This window comes from Panthera pardus, unplaced genomic scaffold, assembly GCF_024362965.1.
Source record: "Panthera pardus isolate Hobbes unplaced genomic scaffold, ASM2436296v1 HiC_scaffold_3, whole genome shotgun sequence".
Classification (NCBI taxonomy): Eukaryota; Metazoa; Chordata; class Mammalia; order Carnivora; family Felidae; genus Panthera; species Panthera pardus.
The window spans coordinates 45,700,339-45,712,082 of NW_026526876.1; the positions used below are offsets into that span (position 1 = coordinate 45,700,339).

The following is an 11,744-nucleotide window of genomic DNA, read 5'->3' on the forward strand; positions in this document are numbered from 1 at the left end:
GAGCCTGCTTTGGATTCTGTGTCTCCCCGACACCTTTCTGCCCCTCCCCCAACTCTGCTCTGTTTCTGTCTCTCTCAAAAATAAACATTAAAAAAATTTTTTAATTAAAAATATAAAATAAAAAATAAAAAGGTCTAAAAGTTTTGTATACAAAAGGGAAACTGGGGCACCTGGGTGGCTCAGCAGGTTAAGCATCTGACTTCTGCTCAGATTATGATCTTGCACTTCATGAGTTCAAGCCCCAAGTTGGGCTCCCTGCTGACAGTTCAGTGTGGAACTTGCTTGGCATTCTCTCTCTCTCTCCTCTCTCTCTGCCCCTTTCCCACTCACACTTTTTTTCTCTCTGTCTCTCAAAATAAGTAAATAAAAACTTTTTTAAAAAGGAAATTAAATTACAGTAGCATGCTACGAAAATAATATCAAAAGAAAGAAATGAATCTAAGATAGGACAAGACTAAAAAGAGTCAATCAATACTGGATCTACAACATTTTGTCTTTGAAGCGATGATAAGAGTGGAAAAAATGTCATCAACTAGGCAAAGAAAATAAGCACTTCAAGAGAGGAATGACAAATGTAAGAAATGATTCAGATGAGTCATTCTGAGTCAGTTGGACAGCAATGTTCTAGTCTCAATGTTTGGCTTTACTAAAGAAATTAATTTATAAAATACTACAAAATTCAAACTTTACAGACTATAATATTTGAAGACCAGATTCAAGTTTATTAACAATATAATTTTTAAAAATTTTTAATGTTTATTTATTTTCTTGAGAGACAGAGACACAGACAGAGTGTGAGAGGGGGAGGGCAGAGAGAGAGGAAGACACAGGGAGAGAGGAAGACACAGAGAGAGAGAAAGAATCTGAAGCAGGCTCCAGGCTCTGAGCTGTCAGCACAGAGCCTGGTGTGGGGCTCAAACCCACAAACCCGGAAATCATGACCTGAGCCCAAGTTGGATGCTCAACCAACTGAGCCAACCCAGGAGCCTCTATTATCAATAGAATTTTTAAATGAAGTCAGCTGTTGCTGCTTACTAAAATTTGATCCAAACTTCAAATCATATAGTTCACTTCAAAAAGATTCAAGTGTGACCATTATTCCAAAATTAGTTACTTCATTATTATTTCAAGAGCTGAGTTTGAAAATGATCATTATCCTGCCTCTGAGAATGATATTCTATTTAACTTTGGTTAAGTCATTTGTAATGCTCTTCATAAACAGGTACTCATTAACTACTGGTTAAGTTGCTCACTACTTTTTGCCTCCTTCACCTAAAATTTGGAGGAGTCAAATACTTCTACAGTATTTTTATGGCACTTTCTTTTCCATAGTAGGTCTCTTTTACTTACGAATACAACCTTTTTTTTTTAAAGTTTATTTATGTGTTTTTGAGGTGGGGGGCGCTGAAGGAGAGAGAATCCCAGGCAGTCCCCACCTTGCCAGCACAGAGCCTGATGCGGGGCTCAATCTCATGAACTCTGAGATCATGACCCGACCTGAAACCAAGAGTTGATGCTCAACCAACTGAGCCACCCAGGCACCCCAACAATACAACTTTTTATTTATATAGTACTTTAGAATGTTCAAAGCAGTCTTGCTTATTACATTATAGCATAGACCTAGTCTATGTAGTAGGTATCATCATGAGATCATGAAACTTATTTTCAGAAGCTCAGAAACTTTATAGTCACTTCAACGTTCCCAAAACAAAAATTCAGATAACACAAGATTCTATTTCACATGTACTGTACACTATCAAAACATCAGCAGCACTTACCTGTTCTTTTAATGTCTGTTTCCTAGCTCTTACCTTGAACTCTTGGACATAATTTTCAATTAATTAATCTATTCACCTGTTTATTTCTTTATTTGACAATTTTCAACTTATAATTTTACATCCAAGCTAACATAAAATATTTTTTAAATAACATATCCTAAATCATAATAATTTAACAAACAGTATTTCTATAATGAATGAATAATAGTAACTATTTGTAGTCTTTTCTGGTAAATGATACTTAAGTGGTTCTCAAAAAATTTAGAACTAGGTGTTTCTGAGAAGATTGTCTGGAACTTGAAATACATGTTCCCATAGAAACAACATCATATAAGTTAATTTGGCTCCTAGACCAGATTATAACCACCTGTACCATAAGTGTAGGACTAATAGTAATATAGAACCTAACCACCATATCTAATATGTCCATAGGAAAATGCCTCCAAAATTCCAAATTGGAAAGCCAAGTACATTTCTACATTTCTCTTGCTGCAGGCCTTCTGAATTTAAACTCCCCAACAGCTTCTGAGTCTTTAGTAGTTTGAGGAAGGGGGTTTGGATGGAGTTTAGGAAAGGAAACACTTACTGGTAAAGGGAAGGGAGGTAAGGGTATTATCCAGTTGATGGGCTACAGAATGTAAAACAAGTGTAAAGAAGACACAGACTGTCTCTCTCTATATGCATATGTATTGTATGTATGCATGGAACACAGCTGAAATTATAATTTAGATAGTAATGCCTAATCTGTTCATTAAAATGTTGAACTAAACTATTCACTAGAAGATATAAAACTTCTAACATGAATTTAGTCATCTATTTTTTGTTTTTCAAAGAAGTAGCTGAAAATATGAAAAAATACTAGGCTTCAACCTTTTTTAAAATTTCTAATAGGCAAGGGGCACTGGGGTGGCTAAGTCGGTTGAGCATCAGGTCATGATCTCTCAGTTCAGGTCATAATCTCTTGGTTGGTGAGTTTGAGCCCCACATCAGGCTCACTGCTGTCAGCGCAGAGCCCACTTCAGACCCTCTGTCCCCCTCTCTCTGCCCCTCCCGTGCTTGTGCACGCATGGGCGCTCTGTCTCTCTCAAAAATAAACATTTAAAAAAAATTTCTAATAGGCAAAATGAATAAAAGTGCTAAGTCATCCTTAATCCATATACTTCCTTTGCCTTTTCCTTCTCAATTCCATCCACCAAAACAGTAGCAGCTCTAAAAATATACAAAACCCAATCTAATTTAAATTCTTGTTTTATTATTTTAATATCAAAATATTATATATTTTGGGAAAATCAAGCAATCTCTTTTACTGCTATATTTAGGTAGAATGCAATAAGCCGATAGTAAAAGAATACAGTTGGGTGATACAGCTAGAAAATAGTGAGTACTGTTACAAACAGAAGTTAACAGATTTATAACTTTTAAAAGTCAACAAATTATTTAATTCCCCTAATTTACATTCTTTTCACCTATTCTAGCTTTGGATTTCCTCCTGCCTGGCAGAAATGGTGCTTCCAGATCTACATATTTGAGAAAATTAATATTCCTAGAGCCTTAATTCATTGGGCAAAGGAATACCCTCTTTCTTCTCTCTCTGGTCTTTTCTGAAAGCCTTGACCCTTGTCATATGTCTATTGCCCCTTTTGTCACTCAGTATTAAAGCACTTTACATGATGATATACACCACGATTATATGGTGTTCCTGCAAAACAGAAAATACATTTGAATAAAGGTAAGGCTATTATCTTGCAAAAGTGTACCCCCCCCAAAAAAAAAAACACTCTCCCCACCTACCCCAAGAAGCTCAACACATGGTCACTATCATAAGGATTCCTGATTAGTGGCTTGAGATCTACAGTATGTCTTCAATACCCTTGGTTGAGCTCTAGGTCAGCTGTCACTGTCAGGTTCTCTTCTCTGCTACTCTGCAGTTCTTAGTTGGCTGGGATTAACACTGCAGGGACTGCCCTGTCAAACCACACCATCACATTTTTACTAGAAGAATATAATTTAGTTTTAAGAGATAGAAAGTATGCTCTTTTATTAAACTTCATTACTGAGAAGCTAAAATGATTTCATTATGAGGTAATCCCACCTATAACATTAAAAAATGTAATATATACAGTTGACCCTTGAATAACATGAGTTTGAACTATGTGGGTATTTTTGGATATTTTTGATACAGTACAGTATTGTAAATGTATTTTCTCTTACGATTTTCTTAACATTTTCTTTTCTCTTACTATGTTATAAGAATATAGTACATAATACACATAACATACAAAAAATGTGCTAACCAACAGTTTATGTTATCTTAGGTAAGGCTTCCAGTGAAAATAGGTTACTAGTAGTTAAGTTTTGGGAGGATGAAAAGTTACACACAGATTTTCAACTGCAGGGGGTCAGCATCCCAACCCTGCATTGTTCAAGGGTCAACTATAACATGTATATAAATGTTTTTTAAAGAAACAAAATACTGCAACAAGAGCAGAGTCGGAACAAGGTCCCAGTGTAGTTATGTCCTAATTTCATTACTAGGACCCATTTTGAAGATATAAAAGTTTCACTAAAAACATACATCTTTCTGTACCAACAAAATGTTCACAATCTTTAAGAACACAATGAAATTTTATATATTGCTCAAAAATATGTTCTGATGAGAAATCTTTGACATTTCTTATGTGCATATTCATACTATTTTTAAGAATGCAGAAATGCATTTAGAAATACAAATGCCCATTATAAAATACTTTAAGAGAAGCCGCTGAACTTGAATTTCTCATACCTGTTGGATAGTAGGCTTGGGAGTACTGCGCTGAGGGTGTGTAGTTACTGTATTTTTGGGAGGAGCTGACCATTGTTTGAGGACCTTGCTGAACGTGTACAGATGTGGCGCTTGGCTGCAGGGTATAGGTAACCTCAGTCGGAAACCTCTGCAGTACAGGAAATGGAACCCCTTTATCTGAAAAAGTGGGAGACGTTTCCACTTGTCCTGGATGCATTCCAAGGGAGTTCTGCCATGTTCTAGGAGGAATCGGGGTCCGATCTAAACCTTTCAGAGGGAAAGTACTATGGTTGTGGGATGAAGTTGATACGTAGGAGTAAGGAGACAAACTATCTCGCCGGAATGACCGGTGGAATTGTCCTACAGCCACTGGTCCTGCATAAAAGAGGAAGAGCGCGTTTACTAATTTTATATTGTACCACTGGATGTAGTAAACTAAAAGTTACAAAACATGAATGTGTTCAATTCTCAGCCATGTTTAACACAACAGAAATTTAGTTCTGGTAAAAACAAGTTCAGAATCCAGAATACAAGATTACACATACAATGCTAAAAAAATAATCAAATAAACTTTTGCTTGGTTCTCAATCTTAGTAAGAGACAAAGTAGCCAAACTCCAATATTAAATCAAATGTTAAATCAAATGCAATGTTCAAAGACTTTTATAGATGATTCAGTCATCTTACCTTTTTAACCTCAGTTGATTAACCCAGATTTTTCCAATCTATAAGCTACTTCGTAGAAGTTTTAGAAATTCCACTCAGTCTTTCAGATCATTGAGAAACCTTAATAATATGCACAGAAGTAAACACTTAACCATATACATAAAAGAAATAAGTGGGGATCAAAGAAGAACTATAACACAAACCAAAAAGAAAATGCTCTTTACTCCTTTTCAATTTTTTTTAAAGCTCATCTTTGCAGAAAAGTCAGGCTTGAAAACTTTGACTCAGTTCTTTTCTTCCTTTCTTAATCAAAAATTTTCTATGATCAAAAAAAAATTTATTTTCCATAGTCTTTTTTTCCTCAGAGTATCCCCAGTAGAGTCCCTTCCTAGATATCCTAGGTATCGGCAGCTCTCAAACATTGATTTACATCTGAAATCACCTGTAGAGTTTGTTAAAAATCCATATACTCAAGCCCAGGGATTCTGATATTTGCTTTCTCCTATCTAGTAAGGTAGAAAGGAATTCAAAAGTGGAGATGATGAAGAGAGAGAAAGGGCATTACTATATAATGAGGAAAAAAGAAAATATACATGTTGCAGGCTGAACTTATTTTTCAGACTGTGATTCTTGAACACAATAAACAAAACTAGCCTGGGGTGCCTGGGTGGCTCAGTTGGTTGAGCATCTGACTCTTGATTTCAGCTCAGGTCATGATCTCACAGTCATGGGATCAAGCCCCATATTGGGCTCTGAGCTGAGCATGGAACCTGCAGAGCCCATATGGGATTCTCTCTCCCTCTTTCTCTCTTTCTCTGCCCCTCCCCCAGTGGTTCTCTCTCTCTCTCAAAGTAAATAAATAAAAATTAAAAAAAGAAAAAAGCTAGCTTTATTTTCCCAGGGAGGATGTTAAATTATGTGCTTCACAAATTCCTTTCAATTTGTTCCATTAAACTAATCTATAAAACAGAGGGGACGTCTAATTCATGTGCTACTCCTCTATTAAACTATATGGTAAAAGATGGCACTCAAATACCTACTTTTCCAAATATTTTAATTGTAAACCCATTCAACATGTTATACATCTTTCATTCTATTTCTGTGGTGTTTAATTTCCTCTAAAGAATAGAGCACTAGGAGCACTCCTAACCACTTCTGGTTTGGCACTGCCTGATTCAAGCCAATTTTCTTAATATAAACTCTTAAAAAATAATAAAAATTAAAAAAATAAAGCATTAATGACAAAAACAAATACATACACACATATATATACACACAAATTCTAAAGTAACCTGGAAATCAAGAAGTCTAAATCTAATGGGGGAAAAAAAGTCTAATTCAGAAGCCTGAATGTATTCAAATGATACATACCTCTTAACTGCTTTTCTTTTTTTTCCTTTAAAGTACAAAAAAACAGTTTTTATGGTACTGGACTAGCAATTCCATATGTATACACACTTTGAACTACCAGAAACAATCCTTTAAGACCTAAAGAAACATTTTTTGCTCTTCACAACAGGTGTTTCTGAGATCTAAAACTACCCACCACTTGATTCTTCCTTGGATGCTTCACATGCTAAAACTATATATCACTACAGTGTGAAATAGCTAACCCTTCTTCCACCTTCTTTAGGGTTAAGATATTGATGAATTTTCAGATTGTCAGTAACTTAAACAGCTAATTAAAGAATTCTTTACCTTGATTTATCAAAATATAAAATCTACTTCTATCATGATAAAGTGATGGCCAAACATTCATATACTTTTAGATGTTTTTAGATGCATATGAAGACTGATAGGATTAGAAGGGCATTCTTTTACATTTGTTTTTTAAAAATAAAGAACTAAAACACATTCAGCTCTTATTTATTGTTAAGGGTTACCTCATAGGGCTCTATTCTGACTAACTTCACAGAATATCATCTGTATGTTTTCAGAACATCTGCAAGATATATTTGACAAAGTTTAAATCCAGAATTTTAGAAATGTAAGGCAGGATGCATTTCTGTTCATAAAGGTCTTATTCCTTTTATATAAATGGCTCTGAACTAATCAGTTCCCAGGAAAAAAGTCTGCCTCTTGAGAGCTTGATATCCCCAGGCCAAAACATATTCTCTACTATTACTCAGACTTGTTACTTAGCTTAGAAAGTTTTAACAAATATTGTAAAATAAACTGCCACTAAAAACAAAATAACAAAGTGGAGCAAAAGAAAAAAAAAGGGAGAAACATGTGATTTTCACATTTCTTATCAAGGACATTCCTGAAAGGTGAACAAGACAACTATTTCAATGGATCTAGATAAAAAGGTACTAGAACAGAGGATGCTATTGTAAAAAAAAAAAAAAAAAAAAAAGACATAAGTATTCAAACCATAAGCTGAAGTAGAACACAGAAAACAAAGTGGAGACTAAGAAGTAGCAGTACAGTCAGACATATAACTAAAGAAATGGTCAAGCAGAATAAAAACTAGGTGAAGAGAAACAGAAGAGCCAAGGGCTTAGAACACAGAATTAAAGCGAACGAAGTTGGCCCAGTATTCTTGAACTTAGAATTACATTCCACCCACATCAGAAACACAATTCCCTAGTGACCCAAGCCTATCGTGTAGACAATACACAACCGACATACCTTCTGCACATACCAACAGGCAGAATGGTAAAAAATAGGAAATGTGTGAAAACTACAATAATCTTAGGTATATGTGGATTGATGTAATATCTACACTGCAAAAATATGAATTAAATTCATGTTATTCAACAAATAATCTTTAAAATGCTGACCAACTGAACTAAAGTTCATCTATATAGTTATAGAAGTTCAATGTGTGTGTGTGTATACATATATATATAAACTCTTTATATATATGTTATATATATATAAACTCTTTATATATATATATTATATATATAAACTCTTTATATATTATATATATATAAACTCTGTATATATGTATATACACACACACACATTGAATTTCTATAACTATATATATATACATATATGTGTATATGTGTATATATATATATGAGTTCAACTATAAGAAAATCTGACCGTCGGCAGCCCCTGTACTTCTTTCATTAAAATGGACTCTATTCTTAGAATACAACTGGGTTTAGGATATGTGAGGAGAAAAAGAGAAGTGAAAAAAGTGAGCAAGACTTGGTTTTTATGTACGCGCATTTGTATGTTTCTTTGCCTGAAGTAGTTACCCTATTACTCCCAAGAACACACTTTCCAGTCTTTTCTCCTTACACCCACCAGATACACAACCTAAAAAACAAATACCCACGTCAGAGATTCTGTCAAATGCATGCCAGGGTATTGTCTCCAGTGCCTTTCCCCATGCAATTCCCCACCAAAATCAATGGCCATCACATGGAAGTGGCTTAATATTCCTTTAGAATTCCTTTAGAACATTCCTTTGCCACTGCTATTTTTCCAACTTGTTACTAGAACTCTAACCTAATCCCTTATCTTCTAAACTCCACACACAAGCTAATCTCTTATCTTCTAAATTCCAAATGAACAAAATGCTGCCTCATTCATAACCCTGGGCCTAGGTTAAATCAAACAAAGTGTTACTTTTATTTGTATATTTTTAGCTTCCCATAACTAAAAAATAATCCTTACATATTTATGCTAGATCCAAATTAACATGGTGAAAATGTTTCTGTTGAAGACAAGAATGAATTCTCACTATTATATCCAGTTGCTGTTTTGAAATACTGCCTCATATCATGGACTCTTTAAACAGAGAAAAGGAATATTTGCCACCCTCACCTTCCTGGAAGAGGGGGAAGAGCATCGGAAGCCAAGTTTACAAAATAATTTTCTATCAGAAAGAATTTTTGCGTTTTTAGTAAATATATTTATACAAAGTTTTTTCATGACTGAAAGGTTGTAGCCAATAGTGAAAGATTCAAAGACATAAATGTGAACTTCCTAAAATTCCTCTTAACCTACAACTTGACAGACAGTAAAGAAAACCATTTTGCCTTCTGTTTGTCTAACCATAACACCTCAAGTAAAGATCAGCTCTAATTAGCTATGATGAAAGAAACGTTTGGCCAATTCGTTCTATGCAGGAACAGGATCTTATGAAGAATTAATATATTATTATATATTTGCCCTTAAGATACACAATGTTTACCTTTCTATATATTACTTGGAACCTAAAATATGATTATTGTCAGAACATCTCTTCAGACTTCTTAGATGTATCAATGGGTAGAAGATGGCACGTCTCTTCAAGGGCAAACTTCCACGTATAAATGTTCTACGTTTTCCTGGCTGACTTTGTTCCTTCCCACCTTGGCCATCATATCCTCACCCTCTACAGTAACTGTTTTGCTTCCCATTAGAGCAAAGGAGACCCTCCGGTGTTTCTTCCCGACCTAGTGCTTCAACAAGGGGCTACTTATTCTAGATGTTCGAAAAGGGAAGGGAAGAGTCTCAAGAAGGTAGATGGCTACGGGGGATTGGAGTTCAAGAGAGGCCAGGTACAGCAGAAAGACTACAGCAGAGGTCCCTTTGGCTGCCAGTGGACAATTAACCGGAACGGACTAAAAATGCCAAGGCCTTCCAGGGGACACACCGGCGGAAAGGGGGTGCTGGCGGTCGTGGGAAACGGTGGGGGCGACGTGACCTATTTCTCGGGAAGCCCAGCAGAAAGTGGATCACCTTCGCACCTGAGGATGTGTGAAATGCCCTCGGAAGTGGCGGTTGCTCCCCGTCGCCCCATGTGCCTGGTAGTGGTCATGGACTCACCATGCGGCTCGGGCCGGGGCCCCGCGGGTGGCGGCGGCTCTTGGTGCTGCAGCGGGGAGGTGGAGGCCGAGGCCGAGGCCGAGGCCGAGGCGGAGGCCGACGTAATGAGGAGCCTCTGGAAGCGGTTGGGCGGGCGGCAGGGCACCTCCAGGCCGGCGGCCAGCTTGGCCTTGTTGGCGCTGGTGAGCCTCTTGAGGTGCACCAGCAGCTGCGGCTGGTCGCGGCGGAAGTGTGGGCTGTGGAAGTGGTGGAGCGGCCCGTCGCCCGCCGGTCCGCCGCCCCCGGGCCCCGGCCCGGGCCCCGCCGCGCCCGGCCCGCCCAGCACCACCTTGCGGAAGCCGTAGAGGTTGAGCTGGCGGATGAAGCTGGTGAAGTTGGTGGTTTTGAAGAGCTCGGGCTCGGCCCCGTTGCCCCCCACACCGCCGCTGCCGCCGCCGCCGCCACCGCCGCCACCGCCACCGCCCCCGGCCCCCGCCCCGGGCGGGCTGAGCAGCTCGGCCTCGAAGAGCGGCTGGTCGATGAGCAGCCCCTCGCCACGGCCGTCCCAGCGGATCGAGCGGTACCGGGGACTGTTCACCAACCGCCACAGCTTGGCGGGGAAGTTGTTGGGGTTGATGGGGGTGGAGAGCAGCGCCTCCTCCATCGCCCCCGCCCGGGCACTGGGCCTCCCCCCGCAGAGCCTGGCTCTTCCACCCCGTTCTCGATCCCCTCCCCCTTGCCCGGCCTTCGCTGCGCCCTGCCCCCTCCTGCCTGCGCCAGGCCCGCCGCGTACCCCGGGACCGTTGGCGCACGAGCCTCTGCCGCGCCTTCCAACGCGGCCAATGGGGCCTCGAGTTCCCACCGCGCGGCCGGACGTGGCGCGAGCCAACCCTCCCCCTGGACTCCGCGTCGTCCGACCCTTGCAGCAGCGTGGGGCGCGGCGGCAGCAAGGCACATTTCCTCGGCGACGTCCCCAAACCGCCAGACTCCGTGGTGTTGCAGCCCACCAGGTACTATTAAGTCCTGAAAATAAATAAACCTGATTATCCATGGTGGAATACCAAGATTCATCCTGATCACCGCAACCAGCGTGTGAGGTTTTAGAATTCGGAAACTGTGCACTTGCCAATTCAAAGTCAGCCATTCTTGAGAACAAAGGGTCTAACTCTATAATCTGAGAAGCCATAAACTAAGTATAAACTAACAGTTTAATTGCTTGTCTTCCCAAAATAAGAATGGTGATGGGGGTATGGTATCCTGAGTAAACAAAGTGATCTTTTAAAGAGTAGCATTTTATGTTTTTAGATATACTCTTTTACGTCAATGTTTTGCTCAGGACAGGTTTATTCAAGGTGGGATGAGAACTGAGGTGGCCATGAGGAGGGAATCAGAATATAATTACAATCCTCTGTACCTGGTCAACCAGCTGATGCTATTTTAGACATTGAAGAGAAACCTGACATGAGATGGGGTAGAATTCTACAGTAGCCATAATGATAAATCCCTTTCTATCAATAGATAATAATATGGTGAGAGCTATGCTGATAGAAAGGTCCATTTGGAGCACCTGGGTGACTCAGTAAGTTAAGCTTCTGATTTTGGTTCAGGTCATGATCTCACTCAACACTTTGTGAGCTGGAGCCCAGCAGTGGGCTCTGCGCTGACAATGTGGAGCCTGCTTCTCGGGATCCTCTGCCTCTCTCTCTCTCCCTCTCTTTCTCTCTCTCTGCCCCTCCCCAGCTTGCAGTCTCTTTCTCTCAAAAGTCAATA

At 39.3% G+C, this 11,744-nt stretch overlaps 1 protein-coding gene across 1 annotated transcript in view; it reads right to left on the minus strand.

Annotated features, from left to right (window-relative positions):
* The window catches only part of HSF5 (heat shock transcription factor 5), a 44,293-nt gene extending 33,232 nt beyond the window's left edge, over nt 1-11,061 (minus strand). Inside the window, 3 exon segments of the mRNA XM_053892861.1 lie at nt 4,561-4,935; nt 9,996-10,835; nt 10,838-11,061. Of these exon segments, the coding sequence (XP_053748836.1) occupies nt 4,561-4,935; nt 9,996-10,835; nt 10,838-11,045 (1,423 nt within the window). The 5' untranslated portion in view covers nt 11,046-11,061.
* Between the last annotated feature and the right edge of the window lie 683 nt (nt 11,062-11,744).